General features: G+C 42.0%; 1 protein-coding gene across 1 annotated transcript; it reads left to right on the top strand.

Annotated features, from left to right (window-relative positions):
• Positions 1–9,694: 9,694 nt before the first annotated feature.
• LOC140064507 (microtubule-associated serine/threonine-protein kinase 3-like) lies at positions 9,695–20,127 on the top strand. The gene is made up of 15 exons (XM_072111888.1): positions 9,695–9,966; positions 11,513–11,614; positions 13,904–13,989; positions 14,277–14,482; positions 14,953–15,091; positions 15,193–15,325; positions 15,455–15,620; positions 16,032–16,133; positions 17,081–17,203; positions 17,330–17,430; positions 17,532–17,608; positions 17,916–17,992; positions 18,573–18,656; positions 18,802–18,927; positions 19,759–20,127. The coding sequence occupies exons 1-14, from the start codon at positions 9,739–9,741 to the stop codon at positions 18,903–18,905; spliced, it is 1,728 nt and encodes a 575-aa protein (XP_071967989.1). The 5' UTR covers positions 9,695–9,738; the 3' UTR covers positions 18,906–18,927; positions 19,759–20,127.
• The last annotated feature ends 5,739 nt before the right edge of the window (positions 20,128–25,866 follow it).

Here is a 25,866-nt window from a genome sequence, read left to right as displayed (position 1 = left end):
TGGTGTTTGAGCTCTGCTTATGTGCCAATGACAATAGAAAAAGCCTACCCTAGTGCAGGGGGATTCCCCTGGTCCCTGAGTGGATGGCTTGAGCGTGGCTTAGAGCTTGATTGGGTCCCAGACGCTTGGTACAGGTGGAACAGGCTTTGCCAGCCAGTTGTCCAATAGGAGATTTGCAAGAAAAGTAGGGAGACACCGCATATGGATGGAAACAGGTGTAACCTGGGGCACTCCCTCTGTATGTGTGAGGATCCCCGGGTAGAGGTAAGACCCTTTATGCTATGCGACTTCCATGGAAAACACTGAGAGAAGGGATGTAGAACATCAACTAATGGTTCCTTTATTCCAGAACACCAACTTCAGCAAAAGAAAGGTAACCGTCTAACTGATCCAGATCCCAGGTCATTGGTTGGATTGTGAAAGGGTGCTGACTGCCTAGTTTAGGTAGCTGCAAGCTGGAAAGATGAGGAGTTGCTATAGCAGTGCTCCAAGGCAGACTTTGGTAGGGATCAGAGCTGCAGGCCAAGTGTCTGGACAGCAGATCGCAGAAACATCTTCTTCTAACTAGATCTAACCTCCAAAAGAACTTTCAACCCACAAGTGGTTTTATGAACTTGGAATTAACAATTAATAAACATGACATTTCGTTGGTCAACATGTAAACATTCCATCTCAGGCAGATATTATGTAGCTGCAAGACCAAATAAAAACAGTAGATGGCGCACAAAGGTGATCAGGCTCTATGGGACACATGCAATCTAATAGGAGTAATACTTAATAATGAAACTGCATTGGCAGGGACATTACATAAGTGTGAGCCAACTGCACGGACAGCAAATTATAGAACGGGTCCAATATCTCCCTGTCTTTGCAGGCAGTCAGCTCATACATGGGGCCCTAGAAACCACAGAGATGTGTGAGTCCATAAAAATATATGAGGATGTGTGCTAGCTTTTGAAACAATGGCTAGCACACATCCAAAAACAACTGCCATGTGCATGTAGCTTTAGTAATAATATTATTTATTTATACAGTACAAATAAGCCTGAAACAAGTGAAAGGAGGATGCTGTCTGTGAGGGCTCAAAGTTTATATGCTAGGTTAGATGAAGACATGAGGTGAGGGAGCAGAGCAGTGCAGTTATTGTGTGTTTTAGGCAATCCTGAACAGATGGGTTTTCAGCTTACCTTTTAAAGTTTTGTTGGGAGAGATTCTCATACATTTTGGTTGAGATGTCAGCAGTGGAAAGGAATAGTGGAGAAAGCACTGGCTGGTGAGAAAAGGAGATAGATTGGTGTGGTTTCTCCCATTTACAAAGCTATAGTGTAACACAGCAGAGGTCAGTAGATGAGTGGGTAGAAGACATAGTAATACACAGAATTCAACAGCAGCTGGTGGGATATTATGGTAATGGAGGAGATGTAAGAATAGGGGAAAGATGATTATTATTGCCACAAATAACATTTTTAATGTGCCCGATTAGAGATAGTTTGCTACATACTTCTGGTTTCATTGTTGTCAAATGTGCACTTATGATCTGCACTTAGGAGAATGCCCTGTAAGAACAAGGTCTAGTATAAATGTTAGTCTTACATTTAAACACCTAAGACAAATTAGTAATTACAACCAGGTGTAAACCAATGGACGGAGGGACCAAAAAGGAAGCAGAGAATATCAAAAAATCAGCAAGGAATTAGATATACATTCACACATACCAATGAACAAGAAAGGCGTATCTAGAAATACTATTGCAAGGGATGCCTGGTATGCAGCGTCAGACTGGCCCGCCGGGGTACCGGTGAATCCTCCGGTGGGCCCCAATGCCTGACACCATGTCTGGGACCTCCGTTTCCATCCATAGAAGGCCCCTGCCAGGGATCGTAATAGAACTCAATGCGGCCGGGAACGGGCCGACTGAGTTCTATTATGGCTGCTAACACAGACTGGCATTGTTAGCTGCCGTCTGTGTGAGTCTTGACAAGGCACCAAATTTATCTAAAACATAAACCCTTACATATAGAAATAGATACAGTTAACCACCAAGTCAATTGAGAAGAAAGCAAATAGGTAACATCTCCACCGCAACATTTGCCATTGGTCTGGTGGCAGTCAAATCTTAACTTATCAAAAACATTTCTAAGTATTTGTGCTATGAATACAAAAATGCATCATGCATATAAATATTGTTTCAGTGAGAAAAAGATAATCCACACTTACTGGGATAGAATCATACACTCATGTCGGTTCCTAATCCAACCTCCCTTGTCATTGGAAACTCCAATGCACTTGCACCAAATTGCAAGGGCTATTCAGGATTTATACAGTATCCTTAGGAGAAAAATGTAATCTTGGTTTCTTTAGACCAGAGAATCTGAGAGCCCTTTGAAGGACATCTACCACCAGGATGAAAGACTGTATGCAAATGAGCCTTAGGGGCTCCACGCTCCATTATCACCTATGGAGCCTGGAGTCACAGAGAATGGGAGCTCTGCCCCCCATCCCAATTATCTTTTTCGTTAGTTGGGTGCTGGTAACGGCCTATTTCTTTTTGTGTGTTGTTATGAGGGCACAACAAAGGATATGGAGCTTTGTTCTTATAGGCAGCTGCAGTCTTAGTTGTTAATGATTTGTAGGACATCAGGATAATTTGGAAAGATTTCTTGCATTTGACAGACAGAAAATGCATGGAGCAGAGGATGGGGGTTATGGGAGTGTGGTGTTTCATTTTAATAATTTATCTGGCTGCAACAACTGTATTTACCGGTCTGGCAGGTCTGACAATAGAGAATCACAGTAGTCCAGACCTGAGGTTATAAAGGCAAGTGGATAAAGGATTCTGCTGGAATAAAGTGTGTCATTTTCACAATGTTTCTCAGGTGGAAATAAGATTTAATGATGGCAGATATTTAGTCATTGAGACCGGCTCCTTAAGACTTATCGACGTGGTCTGCAACTTTTTTTAAAAAAAATGCAAAAGAAAGTTGCAAAATGCATAAAAATTCAGAGCACATAGTCCAGGAGGGGATTGGAGTCACTACACAATTTTTGGGAAAATTTTTAAAAAATGGTCGCAAATCATAATCCTGGTTTTACACAAAGTTGCTCTAGCCATGATTCTATTTTTAAGACACTAAAGTTTATGGGGTTGAAAATGACAGGTGTCCATTTTTTGTCATGATTTTTATAATTTGCTGGGGACAGGATCTTAGTTCATTTATCAGTTTACATATATTAAATGTTCTGCACCTCTTCCTCGATATGTAAAGTAAATCCCATGGTTCATAAGTTTCTTTTATCTCATCATCTGTCATTTCTGTCCATAAAATGGCAGTCGATGGAGGGTCATGTGATCGTAAGTATCCAACTATTACAGGTAACCCCCCCTCCTCCAAGTCCTACAACTGTGCCCTCACAGGAAGTGAACGCCATCACTGTCCAAGAGTGCTGTGGCAAGACTCCAGGGTAACCACAATTGCTTCCAAGAAATGAGGGTCATCCAACACGGTGTTAAAAGTTTCCAAACTTTAGCTACAATGCACTTGGTTGTATGAAAATGAATTTTAATATCTGAAGAATAATGTTTGAAACACAGTACTGGATGACCCTTATTTCTTGGAAGAAATGATCCATGACCAATCTCCTTTCCAGGACCTTAACCCCTTAACGATACGCGCTGTAAAAGTACGGCGCACGTTGGGGGCGGGTGCATGGTGAGGGTATATTGCAACAAACACTTATCGGTAACAGCCGTGATCATTGCTAGCACCGATCACAGGTGATATCCCGTCCATCACCGCTGGCAAAGCTGCTTGGTGAAGATCGACGCTTCCCATGACGTCATCGGGGAGTGGCGATCGGTTGCCAAGACAGCCACGGGTCTTCTGAAGGCTGTCTCGTTTTAAGCCATTCATTACAATGTGTGATTTGCACATAATATTGAATGAGGAGGAAAATCCCCATATACTGCCATACTGTAGTATGGCATTATATAGTAGGATCAATCAGACAACCTAGGGTTGAAGTACCCTAGGGGTTCTGGAAAATAGTAAAAATAAAATATTTTGTATAGGAGGTTTTAATTTTTGTAAATGAATGAAAACATTGTAAAATATATATAAATTTGTTATCCCTGTGATCGCATTGACCCAAAGAATAAAGTAGAAATGTCATTTGGGGCGCACAGTAAGATCCAAGCCCACAAGAAAACGGCACAAATGTGTTTTTTCACCATTTTCACTGCATTTGGAATTTTTTTCCTGATTCGCAGTACACGGCATAGATTGATAAATATGATCATTATGAAATGAAATTTGTGATGCAGAAAACAAGCCCTCACACAGCTCTTTACGTGTAAAAATAAAAAAGTTATAGATTTTTGATGGTGGGGAGTAAAAAATGGAAATAAAAAAAAAAAATGTCCAGGTCGTTAAGGGGTTGAGTTTGTATTCATGAATGCCGTCGTAAGGTCCTGGAAGGTAGATTGGACAGAGTATGACCCTGGTTTATCATGCTTGATTTTGGATGATGCTAATCCGAGAACATTAAAGTATGGACAGAGAAAGTAGGTTCTGCTATGTGCAACTACGAAATGTGCAAGTAATAATGGATATCATTAAAAGGAGTTGGCTGTTACCTGGAGGATGTCCGCCACCTTCTTAGTGACTCTGGTTAGGCTGCATTCAGTGTGTTACATTTTCTCCTGCAGGGTAATGCTCTCATTAATAGTCTCTACTTTTACAGAGAGAATGATTTGGTTCTGCGGTTCACACAGGCTCAGCTATGATAAGGAGATTTAAGTAGAAAACAGAATTACATTTCTAGGCGTGAGAGTAATTTTAAGATTTAATCCCTTTGGTGAGTGAAAGTAATGAGCTGATTGACTGTATGACCGCTAATTACCATTTTATATTATTTACTTAGCCGATTATTGATTACTCTGACAGAGTATTAACCGCTTCTGTCATGGCTCCAATATACACCGCCATGCCTGCATATTATATTCCAATGACCCCAGAGCTATAAAATAAAGTGCAGTATATAAAAATTCACTCCTTTACAATCAGAGGTCACTGGTACCTCACTGTGCAGAGCAACAGTTCACCTTCTGCAATGCATTAATTTCCCAGAGATATATCCATAATCGTTTTTCTAAGGGAAAAAGCACATTCATCAAAGTATCCATTCATGTTTTATAAGTTGTCTGCTTCTTCTACTAGATGCCATCTGAGAAGAAAAGCTGAAGTGCACTGGTGCAAAACTGACATATTTTCATGTCTTTAAAGAGATGTTCATAGATCCCAGATTACATATTATCTAAAGATATAGCCATGTAGGAGATGTGCCTTACACTCTAGGCATGTAAAGCAAATTCATGGCCTGAATACATAAAAATCTTAATTTAGATGAAAACGACAATCTTACCCATTCCTATTTGCCAGGCCTAGCCAGTTAACCTTTGTGATAAAAAAATACCTGACAGAGGATGGACAATGGCGCACAAAGGCAGCGGCAAACTTTCGTTTCAGTATTTCCCTATAGTACGCCAGTTGTTCCTCCCTCTCTGCAGCTGGAAAGAAGTCACCCATTTTTGAATGGTAGCAAGGCTCCAAGAAGGTGGAGAGCCAAAACTCATCCCTATGCCGGATGTTGACTATTTGGCTGTCACTAGTTAGGCAAAGTAGCATGCTGCGGGTCATCTGCGCAAGTGACTCTGAGGGACTCCCTGCCTCCAGCTCCACTGCATACTGCCAGGGTGCTTCTGGGTTATCTGCCTCGTCTTCTACCTCCTCCGGATGCTCCTGCTCCTCAGCTCTTGTCACCTGAGTGGAAAAACCACTGATTTCACCAGACTCTGCTTGTGCTCCAATGTCCTCCTCCTCCAGTTCAGCCCCCACCGGACTCATGTGGCCATGAGATGTAGTCTCCACTTCTCCAGTGCCCTGACCAGACAGATTTTGCAGCATGAGTTCCAGAACATGAAGCAATGGAATGACGTTATTCATGCCGCAGTCCTGTGGACTGCTAAATAATGTGGCCTCTTCAAAGGGCCTGAGCAAATGGCAGGTGTCACGCATGAGCTGCCAGTGGCTGACATCAATGTTACACAGGGGAGTAGTCCGGTCTGCTTGCATCATCAAGTAATCATTAATGGCTTTTCTCTGTTCATACAGGTGGTCTACCATATGGAGGCTGGAATTCAAACGGATGGAAACATCGCATATCAGACTATGTTAGGGAGACCGTTCTTCCGCTGCAACTCGAGGAGGGTGTGCTTGGCTTTGTAAGAATGGCTGAAGCCATTTTTAGAATGTTTTGCAGATGGGTGGAAGACTTAAGGAACCTGTTGACAACCAGATTGAACACGTGCGCCATGAAGGACGCATGGGTCATCCCTCCTTAGGGAGGCGCGGACACCATGTTCCTCCCATTGTCTGTCACCATGGTTCCAATTTTCAGTTGTCGCAGAGAAAGCCACAGATTGATTTCTTCTTGCATGACAAAGAGCAGTTCCTCCCCTGTGGGACTTGTTCGCCAAAGCACACCAGGTTTAGAACTGCGTGACACCGCTGTGCCCTGTACATGTGGTATGATGTAGCACCACTTAGACTTGTGGCGACTGAGGTGGTGGTGGAGAAGAAGGAGGAGGAGGTGGACACTGCCACTTGAGCAGCAGTTTGACGACATGGAGGAGAAAGCGGCGTCTCTTGTTTAAGTTGTTGGTGTGGCTGGTGTACTGGTCCTGACCATTATTACAGCTCCACACGTCCGCGCTGCCGTGCACCTTGGAAGAAACCAATAAGCTCAAGGACTGGCCCTCCTTGTGTTGTACATATTGGTGAAGGGCTGGCCCTGCCTTTTTGGGAAAAAAATTTCGTCTTGGAACTCTCCACCTCGGTTCGGCACAAGCCATTAGTTCTCTGAAGGGTGCAGAGTTCACGACTTGGAAAAGGGAGGGACTGTAGTACAGACAACTTGGACAGGAACACGGTCAGCTTCTGCACCTTAGGATGGCTGGAAGCATACAGTTTTCTCTTTGTAATCGCTTTGTGCAATGACTGCTGCCGCCATGCATAGCGAGGAGCAGGAGCATCTCGAGTGGAAGATGATGTCAAAGATAAACAGTTCCCATCAGCAGAGGTGCTGGAGCCTTGACTGGCTGAAAAGGTATGTGTGCCAATACGTGCTGCTGCTGTTGCTGTGGCGGCAGGATGGACCTCCACATCTGTACCATGTTTCTATCAGGCCATTGGATGGTGACGCCACATGTGTTGACGCAGGACCAAAGTGCCAACGTTAGCTCCCTGGCCACGCTTCACTTTCTTCCTGCAGATATTACAGAGACACACCTGCTCCACCTGTCACCTCTCTGTGTGACATATTGGTTAATCAACTATGTTGATTTGACACAGATCTACTTTATCTACCAGAAAAACTTGAAATTTGGGGTATATAGAAGCACAAGAACTGACACCCTGGAATACGAGCAGAAATAACTACAAAAATATATGTAGTTAATATGTGTAATATGGATATTACACAGATTTCTTCCTATTCACTTCAGCAACAAAAAAGAATTGCTATTTGGGATATACAAATTCCCCAAAACGGACACCCTGGGATTGGAGCAGAAATCACTACACAAAGTATGTGATTTTACACAGAATTCTTCCTATTCACTTCAGCAACAAAAAAGAACTGCTATTTGGCGTATACAGATCCCCCAAAAAGGACACCCTGGAATACGAGCAGAAACCACTACAGAAAGTATGTGGATATTACACAGATTCACTTCAGCAACAAAAAAGAACTGCTATTTGGGGTATACAGATCCCCGAAAATGGACACCCTAGGATACGAGCAGAAATGACTACAGAAAGTATGTGGATGTTACACTGATTATTTCCTATTCACTTTAGCAACAAAAAAGAACTGCTATTTGGGGTATACAAATTCCCCAAAATGAACACCCTGGGATAGGAGCAGAAATCACCACATGTGATTGAGGGTGTTCCTTTCTCCTTCCCAGAGTTCTCTGCCCCATGTAACACATTGTGCTCGCGCCCATTTTGGTAATAAAGGAAAATAAAAAAACTTCATTCCCATGAATCACCGTAAACTTCAGATTCGTCGTGCATCAAATTTTCTCTGAAATTCGGACCGAATTTCACTTCGCTAGAATCCATTCGACCATCTCTAATTACAATGTGTGATTTGCACAATGTAATGAATGATGAGGAAAATCCCCATATACTGCCGTACAATAGTAAGGCAGTATATGGTAGGATCATTGAGACAACCTAAGGGGTCTGAAAAATAGTAAAAAAATTAATAAAAAGTTTTAAAATAATATATATATTTAAAAAACTCTCTCTAGAACTAGGTCACAAATTTTCGTGAATACGCTTCCATTTATTTTTGCACCCTCATGAAACGCTAAAAGGGTTAACAAACTTCCCAAAGGTTGTTTTGAATATTTTGAGGGGTGCAGTTTCTTAAATATGATCATTTGTGGGGGTTTCTATCATATAGGTCTTATTCACTTACTAACTTCTAACTAAATAAATCCCTCCAAAAATAGACTTTGATGATTTTTGTGAAAATCTGAAAAATCACTCCTAAAGTTGTAACCCTCTTAACATCCTAAGTTAAAGCAGTCATATGGAAAATGTTAGTTGTATTTTGCACCAAATTTCCATTTTTGTCATAAATAAATGCTAGACATATTGGAGTAGATTTATCAAGCTGTCTGACAGTCAGAATATTCTCAGTTGCCCACGGCAACCAATTACAGCTCCCCTTTAAAATAATCATGAGCACTGGTAAAATGAAAGCTGAACTGTGATTGGCTGCCATGGGCAACTCAGAATATTCTGACTTTCAGACAGCTTGATAAATCTGCCCCACTGACTAAATTTCTCAGTTAACATAAAGTAGAATGTGTCCTTAAAAAAAATTCTCAAAATCACCTGGATATGTTAAAGAGTGACCTGTCACTCATAGCGCTACCACAGATGTAACAGTGTTAGACTGCTAGCTTTATCGGGCCAAGCTATTCAAGAGGGGGTGGTCCGATGCGCTGCTTCTTCACCGGACTGCCTGTCCCACGCCACAGGCCGGTGGTGACTGCCGCATGAAGCCTGGCTATGGCTAGTGCATTTTTTTAGGGTGACAGGTCCTCTGCATCCCAAAGTTATTGCCCCTTAAATTGACACACACACATTTTGGCTACAAAATGGCCATGTTCTTAAAGGGTTAACATGCTACTATTTTACTTCTGTTAGAATGTAATCACATAATCTTGACATTTGGGGTATTGTGTGTTGTTCTCCAATTGTGATCTTCAGCATCTTTATATGATTTTAATAATTAAAACTTTAACAGTAATTAGTAAACTCTATAATAAAATGTAAGGATATAAAAAAATATAACGCTATAGATTGTACTTGCACTATGGTATTTTCAATGTATTTACAATTTTCAAAATAAAACACCTTTTATAACATTGGGATATGTGTAACAGGTGCTGCCGCTTTAAGTGCTACTAGGCAATCATTTTTCTAAGATAGACATGCCCCTTTAAGGTTCCATCGCACGATTCTATCATGACATCACTGATGGACTATTATGACATCATAACACACCATCGCCATGACTGTAGTGTCACAGGTTCAGGGTTTCAGTTGTCAGTGATTGTTTCTAGCGATAGTGACCTACTGACTGCGATTGGATAACCTTACAATGTCTGGATTTACTCTGGATGTTATTCAGATGGAAGCACAACTACTGGGGATACTGAGCAGCTATTCCCCTCACAAAGTGCTTATCCAGCCCGACGGCGTCCTGAGCTTCTCATACCGGCTGGTTTTGGGGCTTGCAGAGGACTTCTACTTCAAATGCCAACAAGGTCTTGTAACATGTGACTACCTTGATGATCTACAGTGCAATATCCAGGCATTACTATTGCAGGTATTTCATAGAATCTCTGCAGAAAATAGCCTAATATAATAGAATTGTATTTTCTATCCACAAAAAAACATTTTTAATACCTAAGTTTTAAAATTAAAAATAAGTCTAAAAATGTAAATAAATTACTCAATGCAGTGCGGTCCTGAGCTCCCCCTAGTGCTGGCAGCTTATAGCCACATTGTATCTTCTTTCTATATGTGTATGCAGGAGATCTGGAACTCTGTGTTACTGAACAAATATTTACCTGGAATAAGTGGATATTAAAAAATGTGTTAATAATCAATAATCTAGTTTTAAACGTTCCAGAAAGTGGAAATTCACTATAAGCCGTCCATAGACATAATGGTTTTGATTAACACCTAATACTATATACAAAGCCAGTACAGTATAGCACTTAATGGTCTATAAAAATATTTGCATCACTGGGATCTTTTTTATACACTAGTTGTATGCTATGTCAAATAATCAATAGTCATAACCTGCAAGTAGTCACAAGTCTACCTAACAAAGCATCTATCAAATAATAAAAAATTGCCTTTTATCTTTGTTACCTGTATGCAGCAGTTTCCTTGCTATATATAGATTACCTCAGTTCTGCAACAGCTACCTCCTCTCCATATGCTGATAAGCCCTGGAGTCCGTACTTTGCTTATACTTTGTTTCTCAGTTGGTTTCATGGGATGGGAGGAGCTACTGCTCCCTGCTCGCAAAGGAGGAGGTCATGTGACACAGCTTTCTGTGTATGGAGCAGAGCTGGATGTGTACAGGACAATGGATACAGATGTCTCCTGCACAAAACAGTTAGGTACAAGGTTTCCCCTGTTCCCTATCAGTCCCTCCATCCTATTCTGTCATTCTACAGAACTTTCTATATCTCTCTCCTCTCCCCATGCTGCTTCTCCCTTCTCCCACCTTATCATCAGCAGTATCAGCTCTGTGCAGACAAGCTATTAACCATTAGTGCACCGACAGCACAGGCATAGACTTCATATAACTGGTTTACTTGGATTTCTTCCACTTCTTACAAGTTCCCTGCTCCTCCATGTGATGGAAGCTGCCAGGCTGGTCACCATAAACATCCTGTATGAGCACTGTGCAGAGTTCACTGGATTTACTTGTGGGAAACTAAATGGATTTAATGCTAAATTATTTTGAGAGAACACAAGGCATCATGGGATCTGTGGGCAAGCTAACTGGCCTCAGCTTGAGGGCATAGACTGACAGATATTAGGCCCCGCCCACTTCAACTCTGGTAAAAAAGATCTTTGTCAAACACTTTCAGAACAGAAAATGCCATAACTTTGGAAAGAAAAGGACAAATATCACAAAGTAGGCAGAGTTCTGTTTGTTTTCAAAGGAGACATCACATATAATAATATGGTAAAATCACTATAGCTTTACAGTTACGCTTTAAACAGAAAATAAGTTGCCTATAATTATGATACTGAGCAGAAATTGTTACACTAACCGATAACTATCATGCAAGAAAGGACATGTCCGCCTCTAATGTACAGATTCTCATCTGAATGTTTCCTGCTTGTTATAGGCTGTAGAAAGATCTCGATTTGGAGATCTGGCCTTTCTTTCAGAACTGGCCCAAAAAGTCCTAGATGTGACAGGATGTCCGGCTCACTCACTGGAGCATCAGGTAAGGATCCATCATCTTTAAGTTAATGTTCTTCAAAGATCACAGTCATATTTCAGAACATCAGATACAACATCTCAGAGACATCTCTGTTAGCTCCAGGCAGACATGGGATATTTCATGGCAGCCTGCAATTTGCTGATGATTTCATAGGGATATATAAATATTCTTAATGTTCTTCAAATCTATTGTGTTAGGCAGGGGCGTTGCTAGGGTGGAAAAAGATCCGGGGCACGGGCCCCAATGCATGTGTATCAGATTTTAGTAATGCCCCCCTGTACATAACCCCCTCACATGTGCTTGTGCCAATAACAACCTGACGGTGTATACAGCTACAGAAACCACAGGAGAAATCCCTGCAGGTGACGCATCCTCCATCTTCTCCATTAGACATCACCACATCTTATGTTCCTCATTGTTCCTACATCTTGGTTCCCTGGCAGTGTTATCCTGGTGCTGCCCCTAACAATCTCCCCAAATACTGTAAGGCTTGCATTTAAACACCAGGAGCTTGTTACCCATCACACTGGTCTCACTAGAAACGCAAATGAGATCAAACTGAGGCCTGTTCTAGTGCCAGGTGTGAACACGCCCCAAGAAATGTCCCCCACACAGTTACCCTCCGTAATGTGTCCCACACAGCCACAAAGCAATGACCCCCATACATCTACCACCCCCAAAATGTCCGCCATACAACCACCCCCAAAATGTGCCCCCACACAGCTACCCTCAGTAGGTAATGTGCCCCCACACAGCTACCCTCAGTAGGTAATGTGCCCCCACACAGCTACCCTCAGTAGGTAATGTGCCCCCACACAGCTACCCTCAGTAGCTAATGTGCCCCCACACAGCTACCCTCAGTAGGTAATGTGCCCCCACACAGCTACCCTCAGTAGCTAATGTGCCCCCACACAGCTACCCTCAGTAGCTAATGTGCCCCCACACAGCTACCCTCAGTAGCTAATGTGCCCCCACACAGCTACCCTCAGTAGCTAATGTGCCCCCACACAGCTACCCTCAGTAGGTAATGTGCCCCCACACAGTTACCCTCAGTAGCTAATGTGCCCCCACACAGTTACCCTCAGTAGCTAATGTGCCCCCACACAGCCCCCCAGTAGCTAATGTCCCCCACACAGCCCCCCAGTAGCTAATGTCCCCCACACAGCCCCCCCCCCAGTAAGTAATGTGCCCACACACAGCCCCCCCCCCCCAGTAAGTAATGTGCCCACACACAGCCCCCCCCCAGTAAGTAATGTCTCCCACACAGGACCCACAGTAGGTAATGTCTCCCACACTGCCCCCCCAGTAAGTAATGTCCCCCACACAGCCCCCCCCCAGTAAGTAATGTCTCCCACACAGCCCCCACAGTAGCTAATGTGCCCCCACACAGCCCCCCCCCCCTGTAGGTAACGTGCCCCCACACAGCCCCATTTACCTCAATGATGCAGGTCTATGTGTTCACTGTGTGTTTCCCCGGCAGGTCATGTGACCATGACATCATCACAGGTCCTTCAGAGTATTATTCCTCCAGAGGCTGCAGCCCCTGCTGGGGAAAACAGTGACTGCACTCCTTCTTATCACGATCTGTGGAGATCGTGATGAGAGAGAGGAGGATGTCCAGGGGAGATCCGGGGCTCCAGCCAAAAGATCCGGGGCACGAGCCCCGGATCTTTTGACCTAGCGACGCCCCTGGTGTTAGGTTATAACTAATGATGAGTGGACCCATTAAAATACGGACTTGCCAAGTTCAGCCGAACCTGACTTATAAAAATCTGTTTGTGTCCAGGGGCCTCACTTGGATCCGAACCCCCACTCCTAAAAACTGTGATTGGTGCAGCCATGATGTGGGAGCAATGATCCAACCCAAAATGGGGTTGCATGAAGCCACAGCAATTTAAATACCACTGATGACTTTGCACCAATCACAGGTGCTAATGCCGGGGGAGGGGAGTGGGGGTTGAGATGTTGAGCCAAACCCAGACACAAACTTCTAACGGTGCTTGCGGGACCCTACCTCTCAAAGTCTGGTGGGTTGATCCCGTTCAACTCTAGTTATAGCATATATATGATGTTCTTCAGTGATATCCCATATATTATTACTCCACTAGCAACTGATATATAGTGGATATTATCTTATATTATAATAGTGTCTGGGCAAAGTTCCAATTCGATTACATCCTCTTCTTTTGGGGATATAAAGGAACAAGTTTCTACATCTGGAGCTGGAGCTTGGAGCTTCATTGTGTTGCCTTAATTTCTTTGCATTAATTTAATTTCATATATTTGTTTTAGGCTTTGATTCGGCCATTGCAAGAGGTTAAAAGGCCTTGCAAAAGTGACTACAAAATGATTAAATATATCAGCAGCGGAGCATTTGGGTGAGTTTTATGTTGGCATAATATACATTTCCCAAGGTATCCTATACTAGATCGTTGTTACTATAGAAAGATTATATACATCCACATCACTGTCCACAATTCAGATCAGTGAGGATGTGACATGGGTGGTTGGCAGTCGTGACCTCCCATATGTGATCTTGTAGCATTTCATTAGACTAGACATGGATTTGTAGTGATGGTCATACATTAGAAAATCATTGCATAGGTTGAATAAAAAGACCAATGATAACAATTTATTATTAACCATGGATATTCCTCCTCTCCAGGGCGGTCTACCAAGTGCGGCATATAAACACCAACCAGATTTTTGCCATGAAAAAACTGGACAGGGAGAAACTGAATGCAAGAAGATTTGAACGGGCTTTCCTTGAGAGAGACATATTAACATTTGGACAGTGTCCCTTTATCGTCTCCATGTTTGGCTCCTTTCCAACAGAACAGCACTTATGCATGGCCATGGAGTATGTAGGAGGTAAGATACATGCATTGTATTAAGATTTATCGAATATATTACCCCGTAACATCATTCATTTATAGGATTTGTCCATATGTATGTACTATATACATACCCACAGTATATTTACTATAGGAAACATATTACTAGGATGCCCAAAATGACCAATCCCTGTAGAAGTCTCACAAGTATGTGCACACTGGGAATGGTAATAACTTCACATATAAGGGAGATGGACGTACAAAATTCTCATTATTCATGGATCAGTGAACACTTTTAATATATAATGATTGTACATATATTTTCATTCACCATTACACATGCTCTATAAGGTCATTATCAACACCACTTATCTTATGACTTACTTATATGTATCTTATACACATTACATTTCCATGTTATATTTATCTCCTCTGCCTTATCATGATATAGCTTTATGATCCTCATTGTACACATCTCTCATCATTCGCATTTACTTTCTGCTCTAGGTGGAGACTGTGGTCATCTCTTAAAAACCAGAGGACCTTTGCCTGTCACCTTGGCCCGTTTCTACTTTGCAGAAGTAGTTCTTGGATTAGAATACCTCCACAGCTATGGGGTCGTGCATAGAGACCTGAAGCCTGACAAGTAGGTGACCTCATCTCTGATCAATGGGAAGAACATTTCTGTTTGTTATCACACAGTCTATGGATTTTCTCCTGGATCTAAAACCATCTTTTCTTTCATAGCCTCCTGATAACACCAACCGGACATATTAAGATCACCGATGTTGGGGTTGCAAAGCTTGGCCTAATGAGACCAGCCTCAAACAAGTACAAGCCAACCACAGATGAGATCATCAGCGAGTTTACTGATCAAGAGGTTTGCTTAATTTTTTCATTACGTTATAGATCTCATCTATTTCTCCTTCTCAATTTCCCTTTTAAGAAAACTTAAATATATTGTTTGTCATCATTATTTCTATACCCCCTCATCTTGTGTTGCTTACAGGCCTGTGGCACGCCTTATTACATAGCCCCAGAGGTCATCCTAAGGAAAGGGTATGGAAGACCTATTGACTGGTGGTCGCTGGGCATCATCCTGCATCAATTTATTGTAGGACATGTACCTTTTAGAGGGAAGAATGCCAAGAAGGTTTATGAAGAGATTGTCAATGGTAAGTATAACAATCAGGATTTTATGAAAAACAAATGTAATTGGTTCATTGGATGAATTGGTGCATTTACAGTTTAAGGACCTATGCACACAAACTATATGGCAATCGTATGCTAAGTATACATACGGCAGCTAGCAGACAGCTGTCATAGAAGTGCATTATGCACAGCACAGTAAGGTGCGCTGGACCAAGCCATTACTGGAAAAAAGATAGATCCTGCTTTTGCCAAAAATACGGAGCAGCTGCATGCCACCCTATGGAGAGGGGAGGGGTGAGGAGCATTCCCTTCCTCTTCTATGCCCTGCCCATGTGTACCATATGTTCTTGTGCATGAAGCCTACGGCAGTAGACTTACTTTTTATTACAATTCAGTAGTTTAATTTTCAGTGACATTTTCTTTCAATTCAATAGATGAAATTGTTTGGGAATTTAAAAATGATGCTCCTCCCCCTGAAGTCCAAGATGTCATCACAGAACTGCTCAGAAAGAATCCAGCACATAGACTCGGGACGGGTAATATGAAAATATATCTTTATTACACCAAGCACTGTGTGACCAGACATAAGGATCATGTCCAAGAGGCTCAACACTAAGAATCCATTTCCAGTTCTCCTAATAAATAAAGATATACAATTTCCCTTCATTACAGTAACCACCGAAACAGTAAAGAACAATCTACTCTAAAATAACATGAAATATAATTTTTCATTCTCCAATGACAGTAGAAAATACACCATAATATGCATTCTTAGCCATTTATATGAAAAATAGTATATCCCAACTACAGGGAAATAAAAAAGGGGAAAAGCACAGACCTGAGCTGTTGAAAAAAGAAGGTGGGATACAAATAAAAGAAAAAAATATTAATTTCATGTAATCTATAAGAAAGGTGTCCTCGCACAAATATGAAATCTGGACTAGCTAATAAAAAATTGTCTACATATGGCTAATTGTGTAGCACAGACAAAAACGTGGAACTGGGAAGGTAGGATTAAACCAATAAACTCACACCCCACCAGGGGCACCACATTGGTGGGTGACCACAACCAATATCACTAACTCATAACCTCACTTACCAGTAGCCATGGCTGTTATAAAAGCAGAGGTAACACAGAGCTGATTTGATCAGGTCTGTGCTCTTCCCCTTTTTTTCTTCTTTTCTTATATTTTTTCTTATACCTGTGAATTTTTTCATGTAAAAAAAAACTAGGAATAAACTTTATGATATATTTTATAAATGTCATTGGACAATTAATAAATAAAGTTTTTTTTTAGACTGGATTGTTCTTTCTTTGTTTGGTGGTTCCTGTACTTGTATCCACTCTTGATTTTGTATATTAGAGACACTTCTGTGCTTTCCTTCATTACATGTTGGATGTATCTTTACTCTACATTATGATGTATTGTATGTATAGTGAGCAAACAATGCCTACACCTTTTCTCATGTCTTCCCTTTATAGGGGGAGCTACTGAGATAAAAGTTCATCCATTCCTGGTTGACATAAACCTTGAGGACATACTGAGTCAGACACCTGAATATGTTCCTCAGATTATGTCAGAGATGGACACCAGCTGCTTTGGCGGTAAGTAAAAAGACACCTCATCCAGACCAAGCTTCTGTTTGTTATCTTCCATATCTTCCCTATGTCTGTCATTGTTACTTATACTATAACATATACTAACAATCTCCATATACTTATGGCTTGTAGATCGCTCTAAAAGACATCAACATATGCTTTCAGAAGAAGAACAAGGTGCATGTGGCCAAAGTAATGACCCAGAATTCCCATCATCTCAGAGGCTTTCTATAGTAAGTACGCCAGGTGTAAAATCCTAAAATACATAAAATTGATAGTTTAATAAATGTATATTTATCGATCTTTTAATTTCTGTTTTGCTATGTTTATATAGAAATCTAGCAGGAAGATGGATCATCCTAATTCCCCTCCATGTTGTTCTCCAGGGTATGAGAACAAAATCTCAGAAATGTAAGTAGATTGTGGGGTTATTACTGAAAGCTCAATACATGACATGTAAAAGATAATACTAAAAGTAGCATCTAATACACCCCAGAACTAATGATATTGTACCGTGTATCCTTCCGGACTCACCAAGCTAAATAACGGAGTCCATCCCATCAGTGATAGGTTATCAGATCAGTGGTATAGACAGATTTCCTTCCCGGCGTCTATATTATAATACATTTATATTACAATCAGGAGATTAGAAACATTCAGTGGATTTAGCTGGACTTTCTTTTTAATTTAATGTATATATTATTCTGCTATAAAACAGGCAGAAAGAATCTTCTTCTGAAGCTGATGATGACAAACAGGGACCCACTGCTAATAGCAGCTCGTCCACATTGTCAGGTATGTATATGTCTATATACATCTTCTTATAATGTGGAAGGGTACACAGAAGCTCAGATATTCTACTGGTTTTCATGGGTAATCTGCCTCATACACATGGACCTGGAAGCTCCATTCGATAAATTGTCTGGTAAAATACTATACTCCCTTACAGAAACCCAATTATAGTCTATATGACCCATTGGGCACCATCCTTATCCATTCTCATTTAGATGCTCACATTTAATTCATCTAACATATTCTAACATTTTGCAATTGCATGTTATTTAAAAAAATTATCTCTGTGAAGATAAATTATCATAAATGTTGCCATGTTGACCCTTAGAGACGAGACAACTGTACTTTGATACGACTACCCCTGCACACTGGCAGTAGTAGCATGTATGCGCTATTGAGGCACCTGACCACCTGGATTCAGCATTTATTAATACAGAACGGCTGCGGGATTTGCAATAACTCCCCAACAAAAACAATTTGTTTCCTTTTTCAATCACTCCACTGTCGTGGTTGTATCCAAGGACAACAAGTTCATTTCTATGGGACAACATTTTCAATTATTGTTTTTCTACTTTTTGATCAGGATTTCCAGCTCAGAAGGAAAAAACATCTGCAGTAACGCTGAGAAACCACAAACAATCCGAACAATCAGAAAGCAGAGCCAGAGGTAAGTGACAGTAATAACAGTTTGATCAATCAAAATGACCCCTGTTTGAATAATATGCCTCTGCGGTCCTGTAACAGGGACAGCACAGTCTTATCCTGTAATATGGAGACCTTTACTTACATTATATCTACTTCACTTCTCACAGGTTCCATATTCCGCCGCTTTCTATCATCTTGCCGGCGTGGACTATCTAGGGTGGCCAATGCCATGGGAGGAGGCTGCTTTTCTGCAGGCAGTCACCATCTCTAGACACCACATGGAGCACCCTGAGGTAAGTACTAAGGGAGATGGCTGATCTGCAGGTAGTATGTTATAGGCCGGGGAAGAGGAACTGGTAAATAGCTTTATGGGAGAAGATTTAGGACATCATATATCAGTGATGGCGAACCTTTAGCTGCCGAGTGCCCAAAACTCCCCTTATTTATCGCGAGGTGCCAACCAAAACTTAAAGCAGTAACTTATTGCTTCCTGTTCATCAACAACTTTGAATCATATTTGCCTCATGAGGACTGCAACACAATAGAAAAATTGAAAATTTGCATAATTTTAGCTTCTTTCCAGTGTCCCTCTGTACACAGAGAATCGTGGGGCCAGCAAGAGGTCCTCCAAAGATAATTTGGCCCTGTCTATTCATTCTCCCTCTTGCTACAGTCCCAAGTAGTGATGTAAGTATCAAAGTATGAATGAAAGCAGCATCTTTTAAGTTGCTTGGAACTGCAGGAAGATTCTTTGAGTCCTGTCTGGTGTGCTGGGGCAATGGCCCGGGTGCTCACAGAAATGGCTCGGAGTGCCGCCTCTGGCACCAGTGCCATAGGTTCGCCACCACTGATATATATTAATTAATCTATATTTCTAACTATATAAGGTTTAGGAGTTCGGTAGGTGGTTTTACACAGTGATGACATATTAATAAGCATAGAGAGTAGTTGTCAGTCACTGAATGAGCAGAGATTTAAACTAATCATTTTCAGGTTATACTTAATCTTTCTCCACAAGTTGATACTGTATATCACTAGCTACCAACAGTAAATTGTGAGTCACTTTGGTGTTATATTCCGCTCAATGTTGGGTCAATAATTATATATGCTTATTGTTTCTTCAGATTGCTGTTCCAGAGCGAGGTCTTGCTGTTTTCCTGCATATCATCAAAATGGTGGCCACCATTTTCAGATTACAAGACCTATGCTACAGCAAAAACCTGCAGATTTCGGGCTCGGACTCTGCTTTTAACTCTGGACAATGCTTTCTGCTATCGGATATGATTTATACCTACCGGACATGACCTATTTACCAAATATGACATTTACCTACTGGATATGACCTACTCACCGAATATGACATTTACCTACCGGATATGACCCACTCACCAAATATGACATTTACCGGATTTGACCTACCCACTGGATATGACTATAAGACTTGTGCCCTGACTTCTAATTTCAACATCTTCATATCACATCTTGAATGTATTTCATAAAGAAGTCAGTGAATACTAACTTGTATTGTTTCCTTTCTTTATGCGTTTTTATTAGTAAAGCCTATATGGTCAACGCAATCCATTATAGGATATTCCTCACTCATACCTTTAATATCCATGTACTGTAGAAATAGTTGCCATCAGTCACAGTGTTAATAATGGTAAATGGGTAAGAAAATGTAAGCCTACCATGTTTATTCATGGTCACCTTACATGTTCCCCAACCTTCAAATATGGACACATACAGGGCAGCATCTGCCATGAGGCGGGGTGTAGTCCCCGCCTCAGGCTGCAAATTGCTGACCCCTTTTAGGAGGGGTATTTTGCTGGCAAGTCCATGGTACCTTGCAAGTCCATGGTACCTGAAAAATAAATTACATTGGTGCCTTTAAGGCTCCAATGTAATTTAAAGGCAGAGTGGTGCAGCACATCACTCTTGTGTGCACTGCTCTGCAGGACACAGACTGATGTGTGTGATGACGTCCCTTCACAGGCATTGCGGCTGTTGAGGGAGCTGCGGGGGAGTGATGAGTGGTGAGTACAAGTTTTGGGGGTTTTTTGTGGGGCAAGAGACTGTGTATACAGGGGGAAGAGGTTGTATATACAGGGGGGAGGGAGGCAGTATATACAAGGGCGTGAGGAGAGGTTGTATATATATATATGGGGGGAGGAGAGGTTGTATATACAGGAGGAGGGAGAGGCTGTGTATGCAGGGGGAAAGAGGCTGTGTGTACAGGGAGGAAAAGACTGTGTATACTGGGGGGGGGCTGTGTATACAGGAGTGGAGAAGAGGCTGTTCATTACTTGGGGAGGCTGTGTGATGCTGGGGGAGGCTAAATTAGGGCACCTAATGAATTGTGGGTGCTTTATATACTATAATTGTGGTGACTATATAAAGGATGTTTTATGTGGGGAATAGTTTGTTGAGTCATGTTGTGAGAATAATATATATTATAAACATGCTCAATTATACTTTAAGTGACTCTGGAATTTTTAGGGGCACAGTGTGGAGTTGTGCTGCATGGAGTTAAAGACATTTGATGAAGTGACCAACTTGTTAGACAGAAGACTTGATTGGGTGTTTGATAGAATAACTAATATTTCTTTATTTGCAGATAAAACATCCTAGAGTGTAAGGTAACGGGCGCGAGGGATGGAGGTGGCAGCATTTTTAAGTTTCGCCTCAGGCAACAAAATGGCTAGAATCGGCCCCCCGGACACACATACAAATATACCACATTGTGTTAGGGCCTTTCTGTTGCATTTTTCTATTCTCAGCATGGTCGGTGGCAAAGTATCAAGAGTCAAGTGGAGCAATGAAAAAAAGTTCTTGTCAGGTTGAACTATATATGATGTTCCAATAGTAAAGTGGCCTCTCTGATATTGACTAAACTTGAAAATTTACACCGCGTTCCAAAATATTATGCAAATGATATTGATCTCAGATTTTCTTAAATGATCAATGCAAATGACAGTGAGTATAATAAAAGTCATCACCCGTAGAGTATAAATCAAATTTTAACAATGATAACAGTGTATTCTTCAAAATAAGACAAACTCAAACTGCAGTTCCAAATTATTCTGCACAGCAGAGTTTCCAAACATTTTATAGGTTGTAAAGAACTGAAAATGATCATTTATTGAAATTGCAGTATTAGGAGGTCACATTCACTGAAATTGAATTGGGGAAATATTGGGGAAAGCTTTGAGGCCAATAAAACACCATTGGGCATAGAAAAAACGCAGCCGGACACTTTTCACATATGAGAAGTTGCCAGCAGCAGTGAGTGCGCCGGCGCGGGCACAGTAACACCCCGCGCAGGCCCACTCCCGGCAGGTCGCGCCCTCCACTTGGCCGGCCACTCAGCCCCCTTCAAGCCCCTTCAGATCGGGGAAAATAATCGTAAGTGCTAGCAATAAGTTAGCATTTGCGATTATTTCAGGGCCTCTGCGCCACTGGCGTGGCGCAGGGTCCTAATAAATGTGCCCCATGTTGTGTATACACATCACAGATACAGCATATATACATCACATATATGTTATATACATATTATGCTGTACAATGTAAAGTAGATGTATATAAAGGTGCACATCGTCCACTATTTAGTGTGTCAGGTGGGATGCAGAGGACCCCTGACACTGCGGGCCCCATAGAGTCCTGATAATAATAGTAATAAAAAATTTGTAAAACAAGAAGCAGATACATGTCCCAAATGTGCTATGCAAAATGGAGGGTTACCGGTATTTTATTGTTTGAGATACTTTCCCAGATTATTGGGGAAAAGCTTTGAGCCCGATAAAACACCATTGGGATATAGACTAAGCAACAAATTAAAAATTTTTCACTACACGGCTTTTAACTCCTTCCCGACATTGGACGTAATAGTACTGCATGTCGGGAGGTGAGTTCCCGCAATATGCAGTACTATTACGTCATGCATTCAAATGATCATTGTGTCTACAGACACAATGATCAAGAGGAGATGGCTGCTGTCCCTGACAGCAGACCATCTCCGCTCACGGACCGGGGGGGTCACTCCCCCCCCCATGCATACGATCGCTGCAATCAGCTGGTCAATTCAGACCAGCCGATTGCAGCAATGCAGGGGTTAAAAATAGTATTCGGCGCGTCGGCGCCTCAAATCAGGAGGTGATCGGTGCAGTCCTAATAAGCACCGATCACCTCCTTCTGTTTGATGTTGGAGGTGGCACTCTGCCAACCTCCTAAATGATCCGATCTGTCTGTCTGACAGATCGAATCAAAGCTGTCACTGCCGGGGTTCCACTTACCAGCTCCGCTGGTAGGCTGGGCTGCCGGGTGAAGGGAGGAAATGATGACACATGTCATCATTGAGGAGTGACAGCCTCCTCTGTCACTCCTCCCTCCCTGTCCGCCCCCCTCCCACTCTGCCCGCCCCGATCCCATACAGCAATGTAATGCAGGGACAGCGCACCGAGCGCTCAGTCCCTGCATAGTGTGCCCACAGTATAAATGGTGATCGGGGCTGTACTAGACAGCACCCGATCACCAGTACTTACATACATGGAGACCGATAGGGATCCGATCGGTCGGTCAGTAGTGACCGACCGATCGGATCAATGGAGATCGGTCAAGATGGCTGACAGCAAGATGGCTGCCAGCTATCTTTCCACGTGGTCCTCATCACCCCCCCCCCAACCTCCTCCACCCCTCCCCTTTCCTGATGACAAGGTGGCATCATGCCACTTCCCTAATTGATCTGATTGGTTGGTCTGTCCTGACCAACCAATCAGATCTGTGGAGGGAGGTTCAAACTACTGCACACTGATCTGCACGTTTCATTCTAGTCCTGAACAGCGTGCAGATCAGTGTGTGATACCAGTCTGTGCTCCGTCTGGCTAGAAATTGCTGCAGTTGGCATCTTTGGTGGCATCTGTTGCGTTTGTGAGTGCGTTCAATAGCTATTGCTGAGCTGCTGTTTGTGATTTTTTTTGCATACAGCAGTCGCAGCGTCTTGATCCCTGTCCCAATCCCTGTTCCAGACCCTTCCCTCCCCTCCCTGTGTCCGTGCGGCGGCTTTGAGCCTCTGTGCTTTTTTTTGTCGCTTTTTTTTTTTGGTCTTTTTACTGTCCGCTAACACCGTTGTGACAACTGAGCGCTGATCAGCGACATTTTGCTGATCAGGTCTGCGCTCATTTTTTGTCATAGTTCATTTTGCTATAATAGAATAAGAGTTACTTTTTTTTTTACTGCAGTAACTTTTTATACTGCAATTTTTTTGTAGGAGCTGCGACATCTGAGCGCTGATCAGTAACCTTTTGCTGATCAGGTCTGCGCTCATTTTTTGTCATAGTTCATTTTGCTATAATAGAATAAGAGTTACTTTTTTTTTTACTGCAGTAACTTTTTATACTGCAATTTTTTTGTAGGAGCTGCGACATCTGAGCGCTGATCAGTAACCTTTTGCTGATCAGGTCTGCGCTCATTTTTTGTCATAGTTCATTTTGCTATAATAGAATAAGAGTTACTTTTTTTTACTGCAGTAACTTTTTATACTGCAATTTTTTTGTAGGAGCTGCGACATCTGAGCGCTGATCAGTAACCTTTTGCTGATCAGGTCTGCGCTCATTTTTTGTCATAGTTCATTTTGCTATAATAGAATAAGATTTACTTTTTTTTTACTGAAGTAACTTTTTATACTGCAATTTTTTTGTAGGAGCTGCGACATCTGAGCGCTGATCAGTAACCTTTTGCTGATCAGGTCTGCGCTCATTTTTTGTCATAGTTCATTTTGCTATAATAGAATAAGAGTTACTTTTTTTTTTACTGCAGTAACTTTTTATACTGCAATTTTTTTGTAGGAGCTGCGACATTTGAGCGCTGATCAGTAACCTTTTGCTGATCAGGTCTGCGCTCATTTTTTGTCATAGTACAGTTTTTTTTTTTGGTATAATTTAAAAACTATAGTGTAATTCGCTCCCATACACGTGTTGAATCACAACATACACACGCCCTTGAATAAAGTTTATACACAACATATACACTACCCCTCCCAATAAAATATGGCCCATTCATCCCAAAGATCATATTCAGCAGAGGAGGCATATGCCTTCCTTGCTTCCGACACTGACTCAGAAGGAGAGGATGCCACGTTTCTCTATTTCTCATCCTCCTCTTCCTCCTCATCCAGTGATGAGGGGCCCTCCAGAAGGCGCCCCAGGAGAACGGTTGAGGATGCCCCCCAGCCCCCAAGTGACCCTGAATGGATCCCACCCCCTGATAATTATGAGCCTCAAATTCCTGAATTTGTGGGAAGTTCAGGAATTAATTTTGAGACAGAAGGCCTCACAGAAATTGATTTTTTCAAAATCTTTTTCTCTGAGGATCTTGTGAATTTGATGGTGGTGCAAACAAATTTGTATGCCCAACAGTTTTTGGCACAAAACCCAAGATCATCATTTTCTAGGTGGACCCCTGTAGATGCGGTAGAAATGATGAAGTTTTGGGGTCTTGTGCTACATATGGGCATTGTAAAAAAACCTGAGATAAGGCAGTATTGGAGTTCTGATATTTTCTACAGTACTCCTATATACCGCACAGTAATGACTCGTCCGCGCTTTGAGGCCATTCTAAAATTTTTACACTACAGCGACGATTCGCAGTGCCCTCCTCAAAGCGACCCATCATTTGACCGTCTTCACAAAATTAGGCCAGTTATTGATCACTTTAGCACCAAGTTTTTTGAGGCCTATACCCCTGAAAAATTAATATGTGTAGACGAGTCACTTGTACATTTTAAAGGAAGACTAAGAATACGCCAGTACCTGCCCAGCAAGAGGGCAAGGTATGGAATTAAAATGTACAAGTTGTGCGAGAGTACCACAGGGTACACCCACAGATTTAGGGTTTATGAGGGGAAAGATAAACAAATTAGCCCCCCTGTCCTAGGAGTCACTGGGAAGCTTGTCTGGGATCTGATACACCCGCTGCTGGATAAGGGTTACCACCTGTATGTGGATAACTTTTATACCAGCATTCCACTCTTCAAGTCCCTCATTTCCAGGGGTACTGTAGCATGCGGCACTGTACGCAAAAACCAGAGAGGCCTCCCTAGGACCTTGATAACTCAACCACTAAGAAAGGGAGACATCAAGGCTCTCTGTTGCGAGAACATGCTGTTGGTCAAATATAAGGACAAGAGGGATGTCCTTATTTTGACCACAATTCATAAAGACACCAGCACCCCCACTCAT

The sequence above is a fragment of the Engystomops pustulosus genome, chromosome 1, assembly GCF_040894005.1.
Source record: "Engystomops pustulosus chromosome 1, aEngPut4.maternal, whole genome shotgun sequence".
NCBI lineage: Eukaryota > Metazoa > Chordata > Amphibia > Anura > Leptodactylidae > Engystomops > Engystomops pustulosus.
This window is presented reverse-complemented; position numbering and strand designations above follow the sequence as displayed.

Excerpts from the sequence above, each read along its gene's own strand:
- LOC140064507 (XM_072111888.1), top strand. The coding sequence starts at position 9,739 with ATGTCTGGATTTACTCTGGATGTTATTCAGATGGAAGCACAACTACTG. Across the intron at positions 14,483-14,952 it reads GGCCATGGAGTATGTAGGAG|GTGGAGACTGTGGTCATCTC; the intron begins GTAAGATACATG and ends TTTCTGCTCTAG. Across the intron at positions 17,609-17,915 it reads GAGAACAAAATCTCAGAAAT|GCAGAAAGAATCTTCTTCTG; the intron begins GTAAGTAGATTG and ends GCTATAAAACAG.